The 27,903-nt window shown below is 40.3% G+C and overlaps 2 protein-coding genes across 3 annotated transcripts; both read right to left on the minus strand.

The window, feature by feature from the left end:
• Positions 1-12,394: 12,394 nt before the first annotated feature.
• glod5 (glyoxalase domain containing 5) lies at positions 12,395-14,298 on the minus strand. Its single transcript, XM_056439458.1, has 4 exons — positions 14,010-14,298; positions 13,450-13,599; positions 12,983-13,138; positions 12,395-12,795 (listed from the first exon to the last, which is right to left on the minus strand). The coding sequence occupies exons 1-4, from the start codon at positions 14,133-14,135 to the stop codon at positions 12,652-12,654; spliced, it is 576 nt and encodes a 191-aa protein (XP_056295433.1). The 5' UTR covers positions 14,136-14,298; the 3' UTR covers positions 12,395-12,651.
• A 1,974-nt stretch (positions 14,299-16,272) lies between these two features.
• rlim (ring finger protein, LIM domain interacting) lies at positions 16,273-27,653 on the minus strand. 2 transcript variants are annotated; one of them, XM_056439627.1, is made up of 4 exons: positions 27,508-27,653; positions 25,878-26,105; positions 19,991-20,104; positions 16,273-19,916 (listed from the first exon to the last, which is right to left on the minus strand). In XM_056439627.1, exons 2-4 carry the CDS (start codon positions 26,044-26,046, stop codon positions 18,085-18,087), a joined length of 2,115 nt encoding a protein of 704 aa, XP_056295602.1. In that variant the 5' UTR covers positions 26,047-26,105; positions 27,508-27,653; the 3' UTR covers positions 16,273-18,084. The 2 variants fall into 2 exon arrangements, with proteins under 2 accessions (XP_056295602.1, XP_056295600.1); XM_056439625.1 differs by lacking the exon at positions 27,508-27,653 and adding an exon at positions 27,100-27,314.
• Positions 27,654-27,903: the final 250 nt, after the last annotated feature.

Here is a 27,903-nt window from a genome sequence, read left to right on the forward strand (position 1 = left end):
CATCTATTGCACCTGTCCATCCTGGAGAGGGATCCTCCTCTGTTGCTCTCCTGAAGGTTTCTTCCCTTTTTTCCCCGTGAAGGGTTGTTTGGGAGTTTTTCCTTATCCGATGTGAGGTTTTGGGACTGGGATGTCTATATGTACAGATTGTAAAGCACTCTGAGACAAATTTGTAATTTGTGAAAATGGGCTTTACAAATAAACTGAATTGAATTGAATTGAATATCCGTAATACAATTTTTTCAGGTAAAAACGGAATGGAGAAAGAAGGGTGGTACTATTACTTTCTCAGGTGAAGAGAAGTGATGTAACCTCTCAGTAGGGTTTTTTTTTTTAACTCCTCCTACACGAAAGGAGCCCTTATTTATGACAATCTTTCTTTCCTGGTTAGAACAACTCAAGTTCATCTGTCAAAGCATCTTCACCAGGTGAGAATATAATTTAAACTAACTTGGACTAAACTATTATTTCATGTTAAAATGTCTTTAAAATGCTACATAATTGATCAATATCATTACAATGCTTTTCACAAGGTAACATCTCCAGTCTTTTGGTTACATGTTAGTACATATCTGTTTGTTAATTAATTATGAATGAAATGCTTACTTATGCCGTTTTTCAGTCATCTGCTCAGGGAAGTTAAATACAGCTATATTGTTTCTCTTCTCAGAGTGTTCAGCCTACTTCACTTAATATAGGGCAGGGCTTAAGACTCAGGTTTTGTAAATGTTAAGAGAGAAGAGACAGAAAAGAAAGAAGAACTTTACAATTTGATTTAATAGAGTTTGTTGGACTTAAAAATGTGTAATCTGCAATTTACAGTATATGTATGTTCCTTAATTAAAGTGCTTAGAATTTTAGTTTGTTTTTATATTTTTTATTTTTGTACAATGTTCTACAAAAACAAGGCATTTCAAATTAAATATTCAGACCATAAATATTATAATAATTAAAGCAGCAAACAGCAGTTTACTTTTCAAAGATAAAGTGGCTTAATATCTACCTGAGCAGAAAATTAATTTTCTTTAGTTTAGGAAAATTATACATACATTCATGGATATGTTTTCTGTATCATTTGTTTTAATATTTCAGTGGAACGGCAGCTTTAGAACAAAGACATGATGGCGACATCCAATGGATTTCCAGCAAGTTTCTATAGTGAACCAGGAGTGTTGGGCATGTTATCTAATGGGATCAGTGCATTCCTCGTACTGTTACAGAACTTTAATACAGCAACCACTGGCAATGCACCCGTCGGGGTGGAGAACATACTTGCGGGTAAAACCTTTAGAAAATCTGTGTAAATCATACAATAAAAGTAATACAAAAATGTAACGCAAATGTTCAATTCCATGTTTTTTATAGGTGTTCATCTCATCCTGATTGGTGGTATATGTCAACTGGTGCCCGGACTGCTTTCCTTTAGAAGATATGATCATCTGAGTGGCACTGCCTTCATTGGATATGCTGCTCTTTGGAGCAGTTATGGGGCCACCCAAATCTACTTTGGTGTCTTAGCTGAGACTTCTATAACAACAATTATGCCACAACAGACGATGAACAATTTGTCCATGTCCACTAACATGATTAGTAACATTTCTCTGAATGCCACTACAGAGATCCCAGTCAGTCATTTATTCATGTCTATAAAAGAGTCAGCTATCGCTGGTCTTGTCCCCTATATCCTTCTGTCCTTTATCCTTGCGTTTTGTTCTGCCACAGTCAACTACATCATGCCTTTTGTTTTTGGAGCCATTACTGCCACCTTAGTTTTTGAAGCAGTGGGCCTGGTAGCAAGCTCCTGGGCTCTTGTGGTTTCTGGGGTTCTGGAATTGCTCATTTTGATTTTTGCCATATACGGTTCAGCTGCACTGCTCATCAAAGGTCTGACACAACGTCTAGTCCTCAAAGGCTTTGGTACCCCGCTCTTTAACGTTCTCCTTCTCGGGACCCCCAACTCAGCAAGTGCTCAAAGCATTGGCCAAGAGAAAAAGAAAAACACGAAATATGCAGAGCCCATGGCCTTGGGTTTTTTCTGTGACACCGTTGCTCCCTTCATCTTTGCTTTCTACAGCTTTGGGTACATGAAGGCCTTTGGCTTAGGAGCCACATGGGTATCAATCACCACAGTTGCTCAGCTGTTCTCCAGCTACTATGCCCATCTGCGCCAAGACTGCTACCACACGACTAAGTTTGGTCTTCATGCCACATATTGGCTAATCAAGGCTTGGGATGAGTTTGTGGTATCTGTTCTGATTGTGGAGGACAGTAAAGTAGTCTCAGGGAGAGAAATGATGGTGGGGAATTGGTTCTTTGTGATGTCAAGCGTGGTGCTCTGCGTGGGAAGCCTGAACACAGATGTCCTTGAGCTCATCCACAACATGCTCTTTGTCCTGCTTACACTCTCAACAATCCCTCAGATTCCTCTCCAGCGATACTACATCTTCTTTGGCGCAGCTTGCTCAGTATTCACCGTAGCCTCCTTGTATGGTACTTTTGCCCGTCTTATCAACACTATAGCAGAGAAGTCTCTAATCCCTGTAGGACCACAGCCAATCTCCTCTGACCAGTTGAAGAAGGCTTTGAAATGCTGCAGGGCCAATCAGGGAGACCAGGAGGCGCTGCCCCAAACTGACCAGACTTCAGACGTCCTGTTCTACATTTCAAATGGAGTTGCATCCCTCTCAGCTCTTCATGTAAGTTCATCCAGCACAAATCCTGCATTCCTTTATCTGACGGTTCCTTGGGTCCTCATATCTGGAGCCATCATCCAGGCCTATGTCAGCCGACTGCAAGTCACAGGAGCTGGCCGTTTTGGGTCTGTCATCCCTTCCACCTATGTAGCAGTGTGGGCAACATGGACGTGGTTTAGGTTTGCAGGTATGTCATTACAAATAGGTTTATTGTAAACTTGTTGGATCTAAATCACGCCAAATTCTGATCCCACATTTCTCTATTTTAGGTAACCTGCTTCAGTTTTCCACAGAGACGGCTTACGGTTTCACAGCAGGAGCCGTTGCTCTTCTGGTCATTAATGCTTTCCTCATGCTGATTGGTAAGGCCATCAATATTATTTTTTTAAATAGAAATGTAATAAATGTAATGATTTTGTTGTTTTTGAGCTTGTTTTCTTCCATCTACGTCAGCTGCCTATAAGAACCTGGTGTTGCTGCTTCTAACAGCAGTCATGGAGGTTGTTCTGGTCTGTTTCCTGCTTTCCACTTTGCAACAACTGCCACGTGAACTAGAAAGTATGAATGAAAAAAGTTTCATTCAAATAGTTGTTTTAAAAAATATATAGTAATAGACTGAAATGAGAATATTATCTGTAAAAAAAATCCCATAAGTATTGAACCATTGTGACAACATTTTATTTGCAGTAGCCATGCTTGCACTACTTTCAACAATGTGTATATATGGAGCTCTGGCCTCACTGGTGAACTGCATCTTCTCACAGAGGCTGCTACCTATGGGCCCTCCCTTAATAAAGGTACACCAAAACCAAATAAGACACCTTTAGCATACATCTCCTAATTCAATAATGGTCTGTCATATTCTACCCTCTTCACGAAAATGTCCCTCTCTCAGGAGGAATCGAAACAGGAGTCTGCTCCAGAACCAGCCTGTCTTGTGACTTATTCACAACACACCAGCGGTCTCCTAAAGATCGCTGGCATTCTTGAGGAAGGAGGTGTGTGTGGTATTCCTACAGACACTGTGTATGCCCTGGCAGCCTCCTGCAAGAATCCTAAAGCTATTGAGAAAATCTACAATATTAAAGTAAGAATGAAAAATATGCTAACTTTGTATCATTTAGAAGTGAAATTTGACACAGATCAATGAATATAGTTTCAACATTTTGACTTTGATGTCAAATTCATCAACCTGTGATCTATGACCACATCAAGGACAGACCAGCAGAGAAGCCCATCTGCATCTGCATCTCTAATGTGGAGCAGCTGGTGGCAGCCAAGCCTCCCTTCAGCCCTCTGCTCTGGGAGTTTATGAGGAATGTATATCCAGGAGGCATCAGCTGCATCGTCAGCAAAGGAGACTGGCTTTTCAAACTAGGTAAACTGATCAGCTTAAATGCTGTGTTTCTGAATTCACTTTGAATCTAAATTACCTGTATTTACCTCACCTTTTTAATTAATCTTTTGTAGGAGTAGGACCAGCTTATGATCTTGTTGGCACCAAAGACAGCATCATGATCCGTGTCCCTGACCACACTGTGACGGCCCACCTATGTGACATCACCGGGCCCCTTGCCATCACTTCAGCAAACCCAAGTGGAGAGCCAGACAGTACTCACCACACCATGGTCCTCAAGTCAGTGTCTCTTCTCATAACTTACATTTCCTTTTTACAGCATATACATCTCAGTGTGTCTTGTGTAGCAGAGTGACAAATGTGTCATATTATGCCAAGAAGGAAACTCCATGCTCACACCCCCTATCCTACTATCTTTTTTGCAACAGTCGACTGGGACACAAGGTCCAAGGCGTTCTGTGCGATGGGGACTCAAATGAAGTTGTTGCTTCCACTGTGGTCAACTGCCTGAAGATTCATGAAGGTCGGACTCAAAGATATTCCCAGTACATCCTTTATTTTTTGTGTTTTCACAGGCAATTTCTAACTCAAGCCTATCTCACTGTTTCCACAGGGATCATCACCATTGTGAGAGAAGGCTGTGTACCTGCAGTAAAAGTCAGACAGATATTCGAGAGAGTTAAAAACACTATGGTGTGATTGTCTTGTGTCCTTTCTCTCCCTTCATGACATGTTTTATACATGATGCGCACAATTCAGGTACCCAATTTGCATTAAATGATCTCAAAAACTATCAACAATATGTGAATGCGTAAGACAAAGTGTGTGTATTGCTGGTTGTGGATGGGTATAACTGGAAAATATCTTGGAAAGTATTTCAATAAAATAAACATGTGTTGCTCAGAATGGCCTTGCTAGACACTTGACACATGAAGAACCGCAGCTGATGTATCACAACCTAATGTCTCAGCTATATAATTTTTGTCAAAAACCAAACTGTAAGGACTTTTATTTTACGTTAGTTAAATGAATATTAAAATATCGTAATGAACTGACTGCTGTAAATGTTCAAACTAATCTGTAAATATAGTATGTCTTCATTTGAATGCCCCTGAATGTTGCACTTATTTTTATATATAAACACTTTTTAATAGCATTTAGCCCTTGGTTGATTACTTGTAAACATGTTACGATAATAAAGTGTAATGGGGCAACCATGCTTGAACTACTTTTGATTTCTCACAAGGTAAAGGAACACAAACTTCCACCACAGACATATTTTATTATAAGTTCAGCAAAGTAAAAAAATAAAAAATGTTTGAAAGACTGATTTCTGGGTTACGCAGTACATTATAACTGCTCTGCCCACTCCTCTCGACCTCCATCTGCCTGATGGATCATGGAGGTCTGGATCGTGGTCCATGCCTACTACCAACTACAGGGATGTACAGATTGTAAAGCCAACTGAGGCAATTTTGTAATTTGTGAGAATGGGCTATACAAAATAAACTGAATTGAAACTGAATAACATTTACAGTTATGAAGACACATAGAAAAATGCTCAATTTCTCATAAGAAGTTTAAACATAAGTTTCTGAAATGTACTAGTTCAATTCCATTAAATTAATTTGTATAGCCCAATATCACAAATTTGCCATGCAGGGCTTTACAATCTGTACACATACAACATCCCTATCCCAGGACCTCACATCTAATTAGGAAAAACTCCCAAGAAAACAAAAAAACAATTAAACAGGGGAAAAAAGGAAGAAGCCTTCAGAATAGCAACAGAGGAGGATCTCTCTCCCAGGATGGACATAAGTAATGGATGTCATGTGAACAGAAGGAAGCATTACAGAGTTACATAAACACATTCAATGAATATGACAGAATGTTGTCACGGCGCAATTACCATGAACCCAAAAGTACAATTCAGGAGATACATCTGCAAAATATGATCTTTTACTCCTGCAAGAGTACCAGCAAGAACAAAACAGGCAGAAATAGAAAAACACAACATGAAACGCTGGAGGGCTTGGTCGGAAAAAAATACAAAACAATCTGGCCCAGGACAAGTGCACGTGAGGGGACCTAAGTAGTGAGGGACTAATGAGGTAATGGGCAACAGGTGAAATGGGCATGAGGACCAGGTGAAGGGAATGAGACTGACTAGGTGGGAGTGATCAGAGGCAGGTGAGAGAACAAGTGAAGGGAGTTGGACTGACGAGGTAAGAGTGACTCAACATAGAGTGAGGAGGGTGTGGAGCTGAACTGTGACAAATGTATATTATAGAATAGTTCGTAGTAGGCATGGACCACGGAGGGTGAGCGGGGCGCATCAGACCCAGCCAGGTCAAATGGACCCTATGAGACGTGAAGTCACGGTGAGGAAGCAGAGTTAATAATGTGCAATGGAGAGATGAAAATGTGTCCATAAGTAGAGAGAGAATAGGAGAGAGGAGATAGGTGTATTCTAAAATGTCCCCCAGCAGTTTATAAGCCTTTAGCAACATATCTAGGGGCTGGACCAGGTACACCTGATTCAGCCCTAACTATAAGCACTATTAAAGAGGAAAGTCTTGAGTCTATATTCTTAAATGAGGTGACTGTCTGCCTCCCGGACTGAAGGTGGAAGCTAGTTCCATGCAGAGCAGCTAATACGGGAGTGATGTGATCTCTTTTCTTAGATTTTGTGAGTACACGAGCTGCAGCATTCTGGATCAACTGGAGGGATTTAAGAGATTTATTAGAGCAGCCGGATTTTAAGGGATGGCAGTAATCTAGTCGAGAAGGACCAAACGCGTGAACCAGTTTTTCTGCATCTTTTTGAGATGTGCCTGATTTTTAAAATATTACGTGGATGAAAAAATGCAGTCCTTGAGATTTACGTCACGTGGGAGTTAAAGGACAAGTCCCGATCAAAGATAACGCCGAGATTCTTTACAGTGGTGTTGGATGCCAGGGCAATGCCATCTACAGAAACCACATCACCAGATAATTGATCGCTGAAGTATTCAGGGCCGTGTTAGCGTTTTCCAAAATTGGATGTCTGGTAAAGTAATAATTCAGCCAACGACCTTCTCTCATTCTCTCCTTTCCAATGGGAGGATTTATTCTCTGATCACACGTAAAATACAAGTTCGATGCGATTGCAATCACAGCAGGAGTCCTATTCGGTCACCACATGTCAAAACCCAAAATGACTCTGCCTTTCCCAAAACAAGTCCGGCTCTTCAAGCACCCACATCCCGTGACGTCATCCTGACCTCGGATCTGCTCGTCTGCTCCTTTCTCACAGCAGGGGGGCCCTCATCCCCCTCTCTCATTGTAACAACATGATGTGTGTGTGTGTGTTGCTTTGGGTGAGGCGGAGTAGCTAACCTTCGAGAGGCAGACATAATACTTATCGGTGCATACTTCAGCTGCTACGTGCTGTTTATTCTGAGGTTTGAAGGGCCGAGACAGGACAGTCCAATTCAATAATTCAGATTAATATTAACAGTCGAGTAAAATAACTTTGGTGTCTTATGTGGTAGAAAATGTATAATTAGTATTTCTTCTTAATTTAACTGTGTTACTGAAATCTGAGAGCACAGCTCATTTTGCGGGGGACAATAACAGATCTTATTATTGTCGTGCTAGTGCTTTGTTGTCTTTCTCTCTATCTTTATCACCTCTTAGGTATGCACCACAACACCATCTGGGAAAACAGACAGACCCTGTTCACATGGACGCCGTGGGAAGGAGGGAGGAGCAAGAGAGGGATGAGGGATGAAGGCCAAACATTTCATTTATAATTATGACTGTATAAGACTATGTCGCACTCTCTTTTCTGGGTCAGATCTCCTAACCGTTTATGAGGTGGAGCTCTGGTCATTCAATTGAATTATTCCAAGTTTCTGTTTAATAAATACTTAAAGATATTGAAGTATTTCGACATTGTATTTGTTTTCTCCAAGGGATATTGGAAAGGTTAATTTTCGTCCCAATTGGCGATGAGGGTGAGATTGGACCACAGAGGCCAAAGAGAATAGTTGATTCCTCACGGAAGTTGAGAGGCTGTCCTTTGACAGAGTTTGAGATTGCCACTCCAATCCTACATTTGGGGAAAAAATAACCCCGCCCGGTGAAAGTGCATTTTGTGATGTAAACAGACACTTCAAAGGGCCGTAAATAGCTGGCTCGCACATAAGAGTGTCGGACAGGAATGTCTGGGTATGCTTGCTTATCGTTTTGTAGGTTTGATCTTGTGTATCTGATGCACCGCATCTTTCTGAACATTTTGTAGACAAGCATCTGAGAAGAGTTGGACTCCAGAGTCCTCACACACGAGGGTGTAGGGCGGATGTTTCGTGGTATGCTTGGAGTTTATAGGTTCGGTTTTGTGTATTTTAATAGACTGGATTGTTCTGGGAATTCTGGAAAGAAGCAGCCGAGGGGGGGGGGGGGGGGTAAACCAGTGTATTGAGCACATTAGAGTGATGGGGAGAGAACAATCTTGTATGTCTATGTATGGGAGTTTCCGCACATGCATAATAATATCATTTACAACCAATGGATTCAAAGTACCTTTAAAGATACAGTCAGACTCATTGACTCTAACCTGTCTTTAAGAATTGTAGTCCTTAATAAAAAAAATTAAAAACCTAGGAGCATAATGACATCAGCAAGACAGTCAGGACATGTCCATTCTTAATGACTGGGAGAAGCACAGTGAACACACAGACTGGACTATCACTCCATAAGATTATAGTAGTCAACTCTGACCTCCTAGTTCTAGTTCTGATGGAAAAATCTATTGACTTTTGCAAGATATTGTTACACTTATAGGTAACAAAACCACTGTAAAGTGTGAATGATGCATCTTTTTTGCAATATTAACACTTAACGACCAATCAGAAAAGAGTACATTGGACATTCTGGAAGTAAGCAGACAATCTGTCGACCAATTGGAAGAATGAGTAAAAATGTGACCAGGAATTGGTCTTGGAGACAAATGAGCTCTGTTACTGCCCAGCTCATGTCCAGCATGGGACACAAGGAAATCAACTAATAGTCCTTTCCTGATGTTTTATTTCTTTAGCTGCAGATCCACACAAGCATATTGCAGCAACCAGTCTGGTCTCACAGGCCACAACACAGTTTGACAAATAATACAATAATAAGATCTGTTATTGTCCCCTGCAAGATGAACTGAACTCTGCTCTCAGATATCAGTAACACAGTTACATTAGAATAAATACTAATTCAACATTTTCCACCACAATTCCCCCACTCACTGCTGATGCCGGTTGGTATTCCCCACCTGGGAATTATCTCTTTCAGCAAAGCTTTCGCCACTACTTTCACGTCCTGTTTAGATGATGGAAACACTTCAATCCACTTACTGAACATATCCACTATCACGAAACAGTATTTATTGGTTTCACACTGAGTTAACTCAATAAAATCCATCATCAAATGATTAAATGGTCCGTCAGGTGGTGGATGACCTGCTTTTGGCAGGTCATCCATATTTCCTTCATTGCCCTGAAAAAAGCTGTCTGTGCATGTGGAGCGTCTCGAGATTGAGTAGCTGTTTGTACAAAGAGGCACCTTGACACATAGGGTCTCTAACAATGATAGACAGCACCCATTTCAAATGCTCCTTTAGTCACACGAGGAAATAGTTCCAAAACACCTGACCAGTCTCTTTTTATCTTTCTTTCTCATCGACAGGTTTCACCCTCCCATCCCAGTGTCGTGGGGACCATGGGAAGTGCGGCTGCATGTGCTCGCCTCTTGTCTTTGGATCACTGCCAGTGCAGTCATGCCTTGGCTATAGCGGCTTCTCTATCAGGAGCCCCAATGGCTAATGCAGCCACTCAGTCGAAACCTCTCTACATCTGTAATGCTGATTGATAAGGTGGAGGAGCTTGACCGACTTGAAGACTGCAGGACCCTGCTCTCACAACTGTACTGAAAGCTCTCAGACATACATATACAATGACACTAATAGAATAATAGAAGTGTTATTCCATTTTAAATTGTTTCATTAGGAAATATATTATTCGTAAAATGCAATCTTGTTACATTGTAACGGGAAAATGAAAGAAAATGTATGTATTGATTAGATACATTATGTATTCATATTTTTAGATATAGACATTATACATATATTAAGTGTTTGCAAAATATATACTTTTTTACGTGCCAAATAATGGATTGTTAAATGTTCATTTATACAATGACAATGCTTGATGCTTGGAAAGATGGACAGTAAATACAACAGAATCATTTTTAAACTGGTGTACTCCCCCCTCTCCCAACAAGCCTCAAGACTCTAAGTTGGATAACATTTTTTGTAACCTCTTTGATTTATCCAGTAATTGGCCATCAGCCGTTTCCCTACAGGGGCATTTCTCCTTCCTGAAAAAAAACCACTGGTGCTGTTTACACTATTACATATATCAGTTATCATGACTGAGAATATGACTGTTACGGCCTCTCGGTTATCTAGGGGTGCACAGGCCGCAACATACAAATAAGGGATACAGCTAAGGGGGGAACAAAAGAGGCGAACAATCAGGTGAAATGCGTAAACAAATAAGGAATATTTATTAGTACATCTAAGGCTAAACAAAAGTAAACTAAAACAGAAGCAACAAGGGTCTCCAAGGCCAACACAACACAACAAAACAAAACCCCAATGCTAACTAGAAAACAAAAGGTCACACTGAACTACCGTGGTAAAATGAAAAACAATACTGAGCTCCCTGTCTTACCACAAAACAGGAGAAAAGACACAACAAAATTGGCAGAGAACCCCTACAAAGCTTGACCCGAAAATACACAAATGGTGGCCTACACTTAGGCACCATGCCACAGACTGGTCAAGCTCAGAGGTGAAGAGAGAGAGACACTTGCTTTCAGGGTGTATATATGTCATATATTTAACAATGACTTACCTGGCTTATCGTTTTTTACAACATCTTTTCCTTCGACCCTATTTTTAACCTGTATTGTCTTTCCATTTCCATTTCCAAAAATCCAATATCCAATTGAAGGCGTTCCCTCTATTCCGAAACTGTATTCTCTTTTTCATAAAGTAAATGAGCCTATCATACATTAATTTACAAATATGTGACGTGAGAGAAATGGGTCTGTAGTTTACCAGGTGAACAAGATATAAATTTTTTTTTTTTTTAGCCACCATTTGTACTTGGGAAAAATTATCTGGGAACTTTTCCCCTGAATTCTTGCAACTTTACAGATGATCAGATGTTCAAATTATCTTTTCATACGATAAAAGTAAAACACAACATGTTCTCCATTGGTTATTACTTTTATTCATCCAGTGCTGTATTCCCATTATGAGATATATAAATATTGGGGAAATATTAAAATAAGGAAACAATGGAAAGTAGGAATTAATCACAATATATACTGTAGTTGCCAGGCTATGAGAACAATGTTGTAAAGACATACTATTGAGGAGTGTTACAATAATACACATCATTGATACTGTATGTCAACTACTGGGAATGTTTTTCTCAGGACACGTCATTCATTCCTGTTGTATCACAAGGTAGGATAATGTAAACCTTTATTGATCCCTAGAGGGGAAATGTGGTTGTTGCAGTACAAAGACAGAAATAGTGCAGATTGAGAAAGTACAATCATTATAAAGATATAAATAGACATTAAACATTACATTAAAATAAGAATAGAATACAAAACTATAAAAACTAACTGTTAACCTGACTGGTATGATTAAATAATGTCATTTAATGTTTGTCCGTATAAATATAGCAAAGTAATAGAAAAGAGACAACTATTGTACATTATGACACATTATGGTGTTATGGGATATGACATATAGCCTAATGTGAAAGATAATAATATAACACAATATTTTTGTACAGCAGTAAAATAAATATTTAGTGTGGGTATAATGTATCATACAGTAGATGTAATAAAGTAACGTACTGTGTAATAAGTATTACAGTCCAGCAGAGAAGCAATGGAGAGGAAGAGTAATGCATCTCAGTGTACCAGACATTGTGGAGAATAGGTCTGTTTGTGTGTATAGATTGTGACAACCTGTGCTGATTAGTGGTAATCCCTGGGCCGTGTTCCCAGCCCATAAGAGTGAGGTCCTGTTACTCTTTCAGTCTACGACTTTATCACTCCTTCTCCCTTTCTCGTGTGAGGATAGCAGCGTTACCTTGGATTTATTTTATGTTCATGAAATACTGCGACAATCAATGGTTAGACCCCACAATAAAAACAATATATAAACAAATAGCCAAAGCAAACATGATCAAAAGAGTCTTTAAAAAATCTGAATCAACACAAACACGAGTTCATGGAAGAACATTTTATTTTCTGCTGAAAAAGCAATGGTATTCATAAGTGTTTCTTTTCACAAAGTAAGTACATTAGGTGTTGTATTTTTCACTTTCTGTTCTGAATTCAAAGCACTAAAACGGCCCTTTCTGTAATAATTATAATAGCAACCACTGTTCAGCAGAACTACACAGGAACAACATCAATTGGCTGTGTCTCTACACAGCCAATTTGTGAGAGTTGAGTTCATTAACCAACAAGACAAAAGAAGTCTTAAGAAGTTCCGTTTGATGTTGTCTGGTTATAGTTTGACAGTTCAATGAGATTGTGGTCCGGATCTCTGAAGTAGAGCGAGGTGATGGCTCCCACAGCTCCGCTCCTTTCCACTGGACCCTCCTCGATCTCGACCCCACAAACCTGCATGTAAAGAGACAATAAAAAAACTGACATTGTACATTTCAGTGGCATCCGAGTCCCAAAATGGTAAAGAAAAGTTACATGCAAAGCTGACTACAGGTCAAGTGGTTTTAAAAGAGTAGCCATCTTGCAAGTTTACGATTGACATTTGCAATTCAAGACAGTTTGTAGGAAACCGGTGAACAACCTTCAGATGCGAAGCCACTGTAGCCAGGGGGGTTTCGGTGATGAAGCACAGATCTGCGGAGCCTGCGGTTGGATGCTTGGCTTTGGGCTCAAACTCCAGACCCAGCTGGTGAAGGTTAACCTTCTGCTGGCCAAAACCCAGGGCCTTACGGGTTCCCTTGAAAATGTAGAGACGGCATGTGTGGGTGTTAAGAAGCGCGTCAGTAAGCTCAAGGACCCTAGTAAATGACTGAGTGGAGAAGGGTGCCATCAACTGGCATACAATCAAAGCCTGCCATCTAGTGGATGTTCTCTGACACCAAAAGCAAGAGTATTTTAGTGATGCTGATCCCTTTAAAAAATAAAGCATGAGGACCTGGAATGACATTACTGACGATATTAAATAATTTATTGGCAATATTTAGTCTGACTTCTTCTAAAATGAATAATACCGATAACTGCTATTAATGTACACTGCACCGTGCATACCTTGAACGTGATGACCTCCATGCCAAGGACCGAGGTGTAGAAGTTGATGGTGTCTGGCACACTTTTCACTGTAAGAACCAAATGATCGAGACGGCTCACTTGAACAGGACAGGTTTGTTTGAATCTGACAAGCGTTTGGACGGAGGCAGTCTACAAGAGATAAAAACAAATACATTCTAGGGATACAAATAACAAAGTTTTAAAAAAAGAATGTCAACGACATTGACGGCTGTATTTGCCACTCAATCTAGGACCAACAGCGCCGCTGCGTGGTAAATGCGCACTGCGTCCTGCGAGCGTCAGAAAAGTTGCGTTCGCTTACCGATCAGCACGCGGTTGACATCGCCTCTGCGTTACCCCTCTAACGGTATAATTAAGTAACAATCAAGTACATCAATATCTTTTAGTTACCGTCGTAGCGACCCCTCTATTCAGTAACCTCTTTAATGTACTTAACGGGGTACCGTGCCGTAAGAAATTCGCGCGAGGGTGGAAAGTGTCGTTGAGAATAAATATGAATGTAGCGGTTATCCAAATAAACACGTAATTGATTATTTTACCATGAACCCGTTTCTCCGAAAGTGCAACAATCGACCCCCAAGCGCCATCCTCCTCGCCGGACTTCCTCGTTTCCTTACTGCGGCAGGGCTCTCAAGTCTCACGCATTGAGCGTGAGACTCACGCATTTCGGTCTTATCTCACGCACTCCCGCCACACATCGAATTCCTCACGCTGAAAAAACCTCTCGGCTATTTAATGCTTGAATGCAGGGGTGCTCAATACGCCGATCGATTGTTCCCCCCCCCCCCCGTCAACAACTCTCAGCAGTATCGGGTGCTGATGGAAATCTCACGCTTGCCTGTCTTCAAAACTTGAGAGCCCTGCTGCGGTCAAGCCAGCCGCCACTTCGGAAAACACAGTCAAGCCAGCCCGCCCGATATTTTTCAGTACACGTATATACCAGGCATTACGGTACGAGCGTGTGAAAACTGTCTTCAAAATAAGAGCGAACTTCCGGTGAACGTGATATAACGAAACACGCCTTTAAATACAGATATAGTGATAGATTAAACTAATTGAAGAGATACAAAATCACGAATTGTATGAATGATGAATACAATACATAAAAGAAGGTAATTATTACAATATTGGATGTTCTTATTTAAAATGTCAAAATATAAGATATAGAAAATCACATTCATGCGCAAATGTGTCTAATTTCAGAAAAGATTTAGAACACAATGGTGCGTAGTTACAAAATACTTTCACTTCTGATTCATGGTAGAGTTCCTCAAGGTGTCACCCAGAGATAATCAAGACATTCTGACGTTTGATTTCTAAATGAAAGCACTTCATAAAGAAAATAATATTAATATATTTCCAATATTTGAATTGTATTTAAAGCAAATCCCTAACTTTCTTGAAAGAAATTACACAATTAAATTGAATTTTCTCCCAATCCGCACAGTGATATCTCATGAAAATAATCCTGGGCCTAGCAGAGGTCACCAATAACAAGACTGTGGTACTAATTTCTTCCAAGAAAGTTAGGGATTTGCTTTAAATAAAAATCAAATATTGGCATAATATTAATAATATTTATTTTTTGCTAACTTTAAATTGAATGTATTCAAAATCCGCACAGTAATATCTCATGAACATAATCATGGGGCTAGCAGAGGTCACCAATAACAAGACTGCAATGTAATTTCTTTCAAGAAAGTTAAGGATTTGCTTTAAATAAAATTCAAATATTGGCATAATATTAATATTTATTTTTCGCTAAATTTAAATCGAATTTATTCACAATCCACACGATAATATCTCATGAAAATAATCATGGGGCTAGCAGAGGTCACTAACAACAAGACTGCAGTGTAATTTCTCTCAAGAAATGTAAGGATCTGTTTTAAAGAAATATCAAATATTGGAAATATATTACTATTATTTTCTTTATGAAGTGCTTTCATTTAGAAATCAAACATCAGAATGTCTTGATTATCTCTGGATGACACCTTGAGGTACTCTACCATGAATCAGAAGTGAAAATATTTTATAACTACGCACCATTTTGTTCTAAATCTATTCTGAAATTAGACACATTTGCGCATGAATGTGATTTTCTTTATCTTTTATTTTGAAATTCTCAATCAGAATATCCCAATATGGAATAATTACTTTCTTTCATTTAATGTATTCATCATTCATGATTTTTCATCTCTTCATTTAGTTTAATATACCACTATCTGTATTCATAAAGGCGTGTTTCGTCATATCACTTTCACCGGAAGTTCGCTCTTATTTTGAAAACAGTTTTCATACACTCGCACCGTAATGCCTGGTATATACGTGTACTGAAAAATATCGGGCGGGCTGGCTTGACTGTGTTTTCCGAAGTGGCGGCTGGCTTGACCGCAGTGTTTCCTTCCTATGTGGACTATGAACGAGCTTGCAGCACATTGGCCGGAACACCGAGTGACGACGGTAACAACGAGGGGCTATACAACAACACATTTCAGAAACTTCAACTGGTTTCAAACCAGAATTCACCGAAGTCAGTCTCAAACAGACTTGTTGCTCGTGATCAATCAACTAACTCGTTATTGACAGCTGGGAGTGAATGCATTTTCACAAATCCTACCAGGACTGGTGAGAGTACTCACACTTCCTCTGCAAGTGCATATGATAACACATATCGCTGTCAGATGAAAGCAAACATGGAAATTAAGGATATTTAAACTGTTTAATATAAGTGTAAATATGGTATGGTAAGAATAGCTGTGTGTGCACCTTAATTCATTATAAAATTAGCCAACAGCAGTGTACAGAATGCATATCTGAGATGCACTTTGTAGCGTAACAACTTGTTTAATTCAGCGGTTAGTTTCAATAAACACCCAGTTAACATACTGCACTGGGTGACACAGAACAAGGCCAAAAACTAAATAATGGCTTAAGAGGAAACATACATTTCATTTACATATTTATGGTATTCAACTATGACAATGTCTTGCATTCAAACTTTTATGTCCCAAAGGGAAGTAATAAGTGTGGCAAAGACATCAAACAGTGGAAAAAGAAACATGACAGGATGGCATTAAAAGTGATGCCCTTTTCTTCCTTCAACCAGTTTTCCTGATCAACAGTGCTATAAAAACTGACAGAACTTCAATATATAATAATATAACTTCAACACATTTAAAAAAGGTAATAAGTCTTCATTTAAGATTTTAGCCATCAACAACAGGTTTTAGCAATAGCATATATTTATATCATGGTTTGCATTTCCCTACGTTCACTGTATTGCACACTGATACAAAGCATCTGCTCATGGGGCAGGAGGAGGGGGGCACAGCAGGTGAGCCTGTTGACTGGAGCCTTACTAGGCCAGGAGGACCATTGTGTGAATTGGTAAATCTGTGACACTCAAACCCTTCGATTAATAACTTAAGTTGTCACGTGTACATTGAGCTAGACCTCCCGGGAGGGATCTGGTTAGAGTTGACATCTCATTTGAAGTCAATTTCTGGTCATTTCAATCAATACCAATACCATGCTAGAGAACTTAATTTGTCAATCAATAATTCAAGACAATCCAATATGTAAGTGGACAAATAAAGGATCAGACCAGTATATAATGATAATGATGGAACAAATGATTGTGAAATCCTTGTTGTACATTAAAGAATAAGCATACATTTGGGGAAAAAGGCAAGTATATTCAAATTGTTTGACATGTCAACAACTTGATATCAACTTCCGATATTGAGGCATCCTTAATTTCTGGTATGAACACTACTCAATCATTTTTAATGAACAAGAAAATAAAGATGCCATGATTCAAAAATAAACTGACATTTTGTAAAACTAGCCTGGTTTTATTTATCTTTCCCTTATGTCTGTACATCAATTTTAAACAATTCAGAGTTTTCATGGTAAATGCCAGCCCAAAACCGTAGATTGTTTCTTTTAAGTGAACAAAAAATGGAGCGCACAAGTCACACTGTTAATGGCAAACCAATTTATGTCCTACATCCTTTGGACATCACAAACTCTAAATAACTCTGCTGTGTACCAAATGCCATCAAACAGCAAATTTAGAGATGCTCTGATGGAGAGTAATTGCGGCAAACACAACCCTAATCTGAGATAATTTACAATTCCCAACCAATTCACTAATACAAAGTATGATTCAAACTTATTTTTACAAGCTTATTTACAGCTAATACTTTTAACTTGTGGAACTAAGAACTGTACCAATAACCAACTTCCGCCATTTACGATTTATACAAAAGAGCAGATGTTCCAGGGATTCTTTAAGAGATACCAGTCTGCTTGTGTGCATGGCTTAATGCAATGCAACAGACTGCTTGGTCACTACAAGTTGATTCAAACAGTATGCATTGCTTGTGCCTAACTTTGGACTGCAATAATAAATGTCTTACTAAAGACTGAATATGTCCCAGTGTCACTGTATGGAGCAACCCAAATAAAATCTGTGAATGCATTATGGTCAGACTCACAAATGGCATGAAGGAAATACATTTCAACAGTGGAGACACATTCAAAGCCTCTTTTGGACTTGGGATATTTGATAACTTGGGGTGAGACAAAAGGCCTGGAGTCTTTAATAAGCTACACCACACTCTCCCGGTTGGCCGATAGCAAAACAGCCCTGCGGCAGATGGGACAAGTTGAGTTCTCGGAGAGCCAGCGATCGATGCAGTGCACATGATACTCGTGAGAGCAGGGCAGCTTACGTAGCTTGTTACCTTCTGCATATTCGGTTATGCATACACTGCAAGTCTTCAAGGCATCACTTTCACCAAAGTTGCGCATTGAGAGGTTGTCAATCTGCTCCTTGGTCAGCCCTTGGGGCTGGTCCTCGTCATCATCATTTAGGAGGAAAAAGTGGGCAAGTCGTAGGAAGGGCAATGAGCTGGGCTCCTCCAGGCTGATAGGTGGTCTAGGTCGAGCCCTGCCCCCAGAGGGAGGTGGAGCAGTGGCAAGGCCCTCATTAATATCAGATTCAGCTGTCCTTGCTCTGACTCCTGCAGCCACAGGTGGTTCATCAACATCAGCAACAGCAACAGGAGCAGCGTCTGGGTTGTTGAGGGCTCCAGCCAGATCTGCAGGTGTGCCAACTGCACGGTTTGAATCTGAAGAATCAGAGTCTGAATCCATGAGGTAGCCGAGTTCACCAAAACCTGTCATTATCTGCCTAATCATTGATTGGAGAGCCATTGAGGTTGCCTCTCCCAAACCGGCATCAGAGATTCTTCGAATAGGGATGCGAATAGTGCTGACGTATGTCCTCACGCCAGCACGCTCAGAGCGAGAGAAAGTCCTACGAAATCCACCACGCTCACTCTCATAAAGAAATGTGTTGTTTGAGTTCTGGGAGCGCGAGCGGGTTCGGCTAGCAATGCTGTCTCTCTGACGATATTCGCCTGGACGCACACGGCGCACCTGAAGATCAAGCATAATAGTAGGGGGGCGGCGCCTTGCTGCGCCCCCTTCGCCCCCAGCAGCTTCTCCTTCCTGAGATCCCATATTTTGGGCCTCTGGGACCGTTTCTGCACCAGCCCTAGATGGCTGAACATCAGTGTCAGCAGTGCTTTGCCTAGAAAGAACATGTTGTCGAGTCCGAGAACTGCCCTCCACTTGAGGCTCAAGGGGTGTATTGGTGGCAGAGTTGAGTACTTGAGAGCTGTGAGCATTATTTGGATTACGAAAACCATCCTGCTGATCCAGGTTGAGAGGGGAGCGGCTCCTGGCAGTACGGGCTCTAGTCCTGCGTGGTTCTGGACTACGGCTGCGAGCTCTCCTTTGTCCTCTGCGTGGAGAAGGAGAAAGTGGTGGCTGCATCGATAGGACAGCAGGTGACCTGGGTGGTTCTCCAAAAATCTCTTGTGAAACAACTTCTTCTAATTCAGGCTCTGATTCCACTATGACAGCCAATTCCTCTACAACTGGTTCTTCAACCACTTCCGTCTCCATGGGCACCTGTGGCTCAGCACTAGACACCAGTGGTTCAGCACTAGACACCGGTGGTTCAGCTACCAGCGCATCTGCAGTCGCCACCAGCGCATCCGCAGTCGCTACCAGCGCATCCGCAGTCGCCACCAGCGCATCCGCATTCGCCACCAGCGCATCTGCATTCGCCACCAGTGCATCTGCATTTGCCACCAGTGGATCAGCATTCACCACCACTTCTTGACCCTCTGGAGACTCTTGAGACTCCTGCTCCCCTTCAGCAGCTGCCTGCTGTTCAGCCAGGTTGCGATTCACACTGATTTCCAGGCTGAAGCGAAAATCACCACTGTTCGGGTTGGTCTGGCTTACGGCCCGCCATGACTGGTTTCCACGATGACCAGTTCTAGTGGTGTTGCCTGTGCGCCTTACTGTGTTCAGCCAGTCTAGGAGACTATCTCCATTGGCAGGATCCTCAGAGTTTTCTGGTGGTTCTGAAATTCAATAAAACAAGTGACTAATCTTATTTTGACAGGATATCAGGGTAAAAAGAAAAAAGGAAACTTACCAACTGGATCTTCTACACTTTCGGTGCTGGGGGCACTCGTACTGTTATTCTGCTGTTCTGGACCATCCTTTATTTGCTGAAGTCTACTAAATAGCTCATCCTCTGTGACCTCTCCTGAAAGACACATTACAAAATAAAACCAGTCTGTTAATGAAAAAGAAAAATGACAATCCACTGAAGGTATTTAAGTGTTTCTTACACTTCCTCTTCCCTAGTCTGACCACCAATGTAACCTCAGAGAAAGACATTTTTAGGTGCTGGGAGGAATTGAAAGATTAGCTCCTTGCAATTAGAACAAACATTTTCAGATTTAATGCATAGAGAGAAGACAAAAGGGGGACATAGACCAACAGTAACATTCCACTATTATTCCAAATATGACAATATTCTGAATTTGCTCTGGGTAATTGTATGTTTTGTCCCTGCGTTAAACCTTAATTGTACAACTCCCAGAGTTTGATTTAATCTTTCAACAGGCTTACATATTTAAAATCTTCATCTACTGTTTTCATATCAAAGTCATATCAAAGGTGACACTGCAGGGATAGGGGGGGTGCAGTTGACCTTTTTTTTTTTAGACGCCACACAACATCCACATCATTTGATGAAACCTCAAGCTTTTATAACTATGGTCTTTTGATTGTTCGGACCACAATTCTAAACTGATCTGATTAAGAACAAAGCTTGTGCCGAAAACACGTACGGTAATAAAAATAAACATTTTAAGAACAATAAGTCCTACGCTCGGTCAGTGCTCGGGCCCTAATAATAATAATAATAACAAATATACAGTCATTATATATAATAAGGTTAAAGTCATTCATGTCATGTTCAGGGTGGCTGTAGCTCAGTGGGGTAAGGGGGTCGTCCTGCAACCCCAAGGTTGTCGGCTCGATCCCCGCTCTCCCTATTAGTTGCAAGTTGAAGTGTCCATGAGCAAGGCACTGAACCCCCAGTTGCTCCCCGGGCGCATCACTGCAGCCCACTGCTCCTTAATAACTAAGGATGGGTTAAATGCAGAGAATACATTTCGTTGCCTGTGTACCTGTACAATGACAATAAATTTAATCCAATCCAATGAACCAACTTCCTTTTTTTGGCCTGAACAAGTCCTTCAAGGACCAGTTTGAGCTGCTTGTCCATGGGCCTACCTGGTTGTCACAATACCAACATTATAAATTTGATAAGATATCTGCCATAAACATGATACCAGAATTCGATACAATACTATAAATACGATACTGGTATATTTATCTATAATAGTAATGAATAAAACTTATGTTTGGTTCCTTTTTTATCAGCTTGTTCCTGCCAAGCTTTTTGAACACTTACCAAATGGCATTACTATTAGTATTAATACAGCAAGATTTCAATGAAAACTACATATGCCATCACAGCATTGATTATACACGATGTGGCCTTTTGTAGTTACATAAATTTACAGATGTGTGTTTGAGGTGAAACTCCATTGGTCTGTGTGGCTTTGAAACAAGCAATACAGACAGGTCTCTGTATGTCTGTGGGCTTTCCTTCACTGTCTGATATGTAGACAAAGTACTTACACATTTCACTTCTGGCATCTATTTTTAAAGCCGAAGACAGTCGGCACTTGACGCTGTGAGCGCTGGCTGTGTAAGAGTGAATCACGTTGATGACATATTTTTATTTCAAAACACCGAATTTCACCAAAAAGTGACAAGTTTGCTGGTATGTGTTTTAGAGAATGCACAATCAATATTCCTACGAGAAATCCTAAGAGCAGTATATAAAAATAAAAAATAAATTTTTTTTTTTTAACCCTTGTGTTGCCTTAGGGTCATTTTGACCCGAATCAATATTACACCCTCCCCCCGCCTTTGGGTCATTTTGACCCGATTCAATGTTTCACCCTCCTGTTACCTTTATATTTACTAACATATTTTACCCTTTGGGTTCAATTTGACGCCAGCAATTAAAACCTCCAGAAAATTATTAGAATTAATATTGTTTTCCAAGTTTAAGTGTGAGGCACTTTATGTTTGTTTGTTGACTACCGAAAGAACACCGACATTAAACATTGAATGGGGTCAAATTAATCCTAAGGCGGGGGGAGGGTGTAATATTGATTCGGGTCAAAATGACCCTAAGGCAACACAAGGGTTAAACAAGTACAATCCTTATGAAAACCAGTACACTTGCTAGAATGTTTCAATATGTGTTCTCTTAATGCTAGAAAGGAGTCCTGCCTAGCTTCTGTAGGGTCCGATTTGGAAGGACCAGTCCTACCAAGGAAGCATCCTTAACTTCGAGAAAAACCCTTGGAGTTGTCCCTCATACGAGCTGAGAGTTTAAGGATAGAGCTCATTTGCTGTAAAGATTGTGCATCACCTTGAGGCAAAGACTAGTATTTGTGAAACAGGGACATTTAAGTAATAAAATTCAAATTTCATCCTCGGACAAAAAAAGGGGATTATAAAAAGACACAAACGGTGTAGCCATACAGTAGACAGTGTAAAATGTGGATGTTGCTGTAAAGAAGCTAATAGGGTTGTTACAATACCAAAATGATAACTTCGATGTCTTAAAGATATGTCTTAAAGATATAAAAATATGGATGACCTGCAACTTCTTGATGTTAAACTCAGACAAAACTGAAGTAATTTTACTCGGCCCTGAGCACCTCAGATCAATTATCTGGTGATGTGATTTCTGTAGATGGGATTGCTCTAGCATCCAACACCACTGTAAAGAATCTCGGCATTATCTTTGATCGGGACTTGTCCTTTAACTCCCACGTGAAGCAAATCTCAAGGACTGCATTCTTTCATCTACGTAATATTTCAAAAATCAGGCATATCTTATCTCAAAAAGATGCAGACAGATTGGTTCACGCATTCGTTACTTCTAGACTAGATTACTGCAACTCCTTATTATCAGGGTGCTCTAATAAGTCTCTTAGGTCCCTCCAGTTGATCCAGAATACTGCAGCTCTTGTTCTCACTAAAACTAAGAAAAGAGATCACATCACTCCTGCATTAGCTTCTCTTCACTGGCTCCCTGTACAATCAAGAATCACTTTAAAAATTATTCTCTTAACCTACAAAGCCTTGATTGATGATGCACCATCATATCTTAAGGAGCTTGTAGTACCATATTGCCCCACTAGAGAGCTGCGCACACTAAATGTGACTAAAATCACTTGATATGCTGCTATAGGCTTATAGGCTGCTGGGGGACGTTTAGGATACACTGAGCACCTCTCTCTTTTCTCCCTCCTTGTGGATGAATTTTCATCTCTCTATTGCACATTTCTAACTCTGCATATGGTTCGATGGACCCTATGAGACGTCATAGATCCATGTGCCTGATGGATCATCGAGGTCTGGATCGTGGAATATGCCTCCTACCAACTATTCATACACTATGTTATATTCATTGATTGTGTTGTTACTGTGTTTTAATTTGTGTGTAATGATTCCTTCTGTACACATTACATCTATTGCACCTGTCCATCTTGGAGAGGGATCCTCCTCTGTTGCTCTCCTGAAGGTTTTTTCCCTTTTTTCCCCATGAAGGGTTGTTTGGGAGTTTTTCCTGATCCGATGTGAGGTTTTGGGACAGGGATGTCTATGTGTACAGATTTTAAAGCACTCTGAGACAAATTTGTAATTTGTGAAAATGGGCGATACAAATAAACTGAATTGAATTGAAAAAGATACCTTCTATAAATATATAAATATCATGATATCCGATACCAGAATTTGATACAATACCACAAATACAATACTGATATATGTATCTATAATTTTAATAAATTAAACATCTGTATGGTTCCCTTTTTACCAGCTTTTTTCCTGCCAAACTTTTTGCAAACTTAACAAATGGTATTTATATTAGTATTAGTCTACAGCAAGATATTAATGAGAACTACATGGTGCCATCATAGCATTGATTATAGACGGCTATGTAAGCCTATTGTCCGTATTTGACTAAATGACTACATAGTTCCCTCCATAAGTATGAGCAATCGTAGTATTTGAGGTGAAAATCCCTTGGTCTGTGGGTCTCTGTATGTCAGCTGGCTTTCCTTCACTGACTGCAATGTAGCTAAAGTACTTTCGCATTTCACTTCTGCCATCTTTTTTCTCCGAAAAAGCAGAGGGCGGTCGGCAAAAGCTCCTGCCCTTGATGCCATGTCTCCCCTGCGATCACTCTCTGGGAGTTGGTGCTGGGCAGCCACACTCCTTTACAGTCAATGCGTGAAGGCAGTATGACAGGGAGCGGAACACTGAGTGCGCTCTGATTGCGCGCTATTTTAATGAAGTATCGATACAAAAAAGATGCAAAATTGTGTTGTTTTTAAATGTATTGGAACTGCAGGACCTTTTTAGTATTGATACACCGTGCAACATTAGAAGCTACAAACTCTAAACTATTTTTTTTAAAGTATACTGAATTCACAAACTCAACCTGACGATCTCCAAAATCACAAAAGTTTCAAACTGGGCACCCAAGATCAGTGTCACCAATTCAGTATGCAATTAATTGTGAAATATGGTCACAATTGCCCTTTCTGTTACTGAGTTTTGACGTTGAATAGTGGTCAGAAGAACCTTTACGGAACATTATGTCGTCACTATGAAGTTAACCTTCTAAAAATAGGTTTCTGAATTGGTGAGTTTTGTCCAAGAACAGTTCGTGAAGTCACAGTGACCTAGAACGATCAGATTCTAAGTGAAGTGAGCGGTGAGAATTTCCATTCTATCCTCAGAGTTGTTTCTTCCCCTCCGCTCCCCGGCTCAGAGCCGCTCGAGGTTGCTCGACTCAAAACGCTTGCTACAAAAAAAAGAAATCGGCACATCGTAAATAGGGCAGTCAGCTACCAATTGTTGTCATATTTCATTAAAAAAACAATCATTAAACACAATTTTCAATTTTAATAACGTGATACATCAGATTAGAGGAACCAGTCATTTGACCTTTTATGAATTTGCTAGAAATCCTCATTAATAGCCGGGGAGAGGTGGGTCCTTTGTGTGTGTGGCAAGTGACAAACTCTTTTTGGACCACAGTGAATATGTTGTTTTATGAAATGCTAAACAAATAAGGATTAAAATAGAATATTTCATTCAATAATGGTGTACATATTGGAAATAAGTACACATATGTTGACCTTTTGAATGTTACAATGCTCTGGAGTTACTGGAAATGTTTAGATCATATGCTTCTGAAACTCAGAGCCATTTGGTTTTCTTTGAACACAGCAATAGGAAAATACTGAAAATCACTGTATGACTCATAAAGATAAGCACCTGACATACAGGTTAAGCAACAAAGTATTATCCTAATATTAATTTTCTTAAGTTTAATTTGTCTAAATCTGCATAGGTACTTTTTTAATGATCTCTTTGTAAGCCAACAGTTTAAAACTTTGAAATGGAGGAACGGATTTAAATTCAGCTCTGTACAGCGGTAAGCGTATACAATAACAAATGGGGATTTAATTGATCCCCGGGCACTTCACTGCAGCCCACTGCTCCTTATTAACCAAGGGTGTGTCAAATGCAGAGAAGAATTTCCCCAATAAAAAGGATCAATAAGGGATACATTAAATAATTAATTGTATCATTGTTAGATCAAATGTAAGAAAAAAAAAAAAATGTGAGACATAACTTGAAATGACTGCATCCTATATTACTCGCACGCTTAGTAAAATCCGTAGCTGGACAGGCAATCTGTGATATTGGTTTTATTTTAATTCATTTGGAATACAGAGAATGTAGAGAGTACTGACACCCACCCCTATCTTTGAGTTACTTATAATTAAACAAATGTCAACATTTCCAGTCAAGACATGTACGGTCGCAAGAGTCAAAGACTGTTGTAATTAGATTAAAAGATGTATTACCTGGGGTGCCCAAAAGATTGTTATCTCTCATGAGACGATAGTCATCATCGCTCAGATTGTTGACAAACTGGTAGAAGGCCTCCTCCCTGTCCAGGCGGTCCAGCTGCCTCCTGCGCTGAGACTCTGGCTGGTTACTGCCACTCTGCTCTAAACTGTCAGACCCATCCATTGATTCAGAGGGGAAGGAGGTCGAGGGATTACTCTCCAATCTTCAGCAAGATCCAGCTCCTGAAGCAAGAAAATAAAAGATAATATGTAGTTTATTGACTTAGACAGGCAACAGGGATTCACCACCAAAGGCTCTTGAAATGTCTCATATTCACTCTGTTAGCTAAGATGAATATAATATTATCAGTGTATTACAATCAACCAGGTCAATTAGTCATCAAGGGAAAACTCCGGTAGAAATACAACACAATGTCACACGTGACAATTAGGAAAGATCGACCCAGTACTATAGTTACCATAAACACACCACTGGCTAGCTGAGCCCATACGTTTATCTCAACGTACGTATCCGGAACAAAACAGAGAATGTGGCTGTACAATACAACACTACATGTGTGCACTTTCATGATGGTTTGAGTATTTCTAAATCCTACAGGAAAGCAATGTGTTTGTCAAAGTCGGGATGAAAACAAAATGGCATCATTTTAGCTTAGCTTAGGTTCGCTAGCTAGCTAGTATTGTAACTTAAACGGTTTACAACACTGACTTAAACTTCGATCACAACCAGTTACACACGAGAAACCCTGGTGTTTGTAGAAATAGATGAAGGCACCAAGAAACGACTGGTGATTGGATGAGTGTGATTTCGTTATCATGTGTAATGTCGGCTCAAAACAGGCTTCTTAAATGACCAAACAACCTGTCCTGAGCTTTCACTGCGCTAAAGCTAGGTAGCCTTCGTGTCTAACGTAAGCTAACTGTAGCCAGTAACTTCGTGATAAGTGTCCTCAGTTATGGTGCCTTAAAGTCAATACTCAATTAGCACAAATCCCAGTCGTTAGTAAACACGCTGTGAACTTGATATTAGTCTCGTTTATTGTTATTGAGGAAAATGCAAGGGTTTCCTTTAAAAAGACATTGACGCTACTGTTAGCATCACCAAAAGCTAACTTAGCAAGCAACGTCAACCAATGACGTTTACGACCAGCATCTCGCGGAGCAAACCAGAATCAAAAGAAGCATACGGTTTGCCACCTAATGTCTGTTGCATTACCTGTTCGATAATGTTCGTACCGACGTAGTCGTACTTCCAAATTGTTCTGCTTATGTTTTCTCAGAGACGCTCGACTGTTTCGCTAAGTACGATTTCAGGATTCCATTTTCTTTCTTTTAGGAAGGCTACAATGATCTTCCGGAACCTGTTCGCCCCTAGAATTTTCCCTGAGTTTAATCTCTCAGGTAGACGCAAGCGTCGCGACGTCGCAGGCTAAATAGTTTGCGTGTACGTCCGCCAATGGTGGCGAATGAGGCGGGGTGAGTTGTTCAGCCTGAAAGACTGAACTTAGAGCAGTAAAAACCCATCTATCCAACACCAGCGAAAGAAAGAGGATGTTTGTGTTGGACAATGTGGGACTGTTGAGCTGTAGCGTCACGATGCGGTTATGAATGCAAATACTCCTACCTTCCGCAGAATTCAGGCTAGAAGCAGGGCTCTCAAGTCTCACGCATTGAGCGTGAGACTCACGCATTTCGGTCTTATCTCACGCACTCCCGCCACACATCGAATTCCTCACGCTGAAAAAACCTCTCGGCTATTTCATGCTTGAATGCAGGGGTGCTCAATACGCTGATCGATTGTTCCGCTGCAGAGCTCCGACGCCGGTCTGCGCGCATTGGGATGGAGCAAAAAAATAGTCACTAGCACCCCCCCCCCACACATACTTATTTAAATGCGTTTCATACAATTATCTGTCAAATGTTCATAACCATGCATCGAATTTACCCTCAAGAGTATCCAATGGCCGGTTACATCATAAATTAAACTCACCATAAATTGAAGCAACTAAAGTAGTTAGTG

The sequence above is a fragment of the Pseudoliparis swirei genome, chromosome 19 (genome assembly GCF_029220125.1).
Source record: "Pseudoliparis swirei isolate HS2019 ecotype Mariana Trench chromosome 19, NWPU_hadal_v1, whole genome shotgun sequence".
NCBI classification, from domain to species: Eukaryota; Metazoa; Chordata; class Actinopteri; order Perciformes; family Liparidae; genus Pseudoliparis; species Pseudoliparis swirei.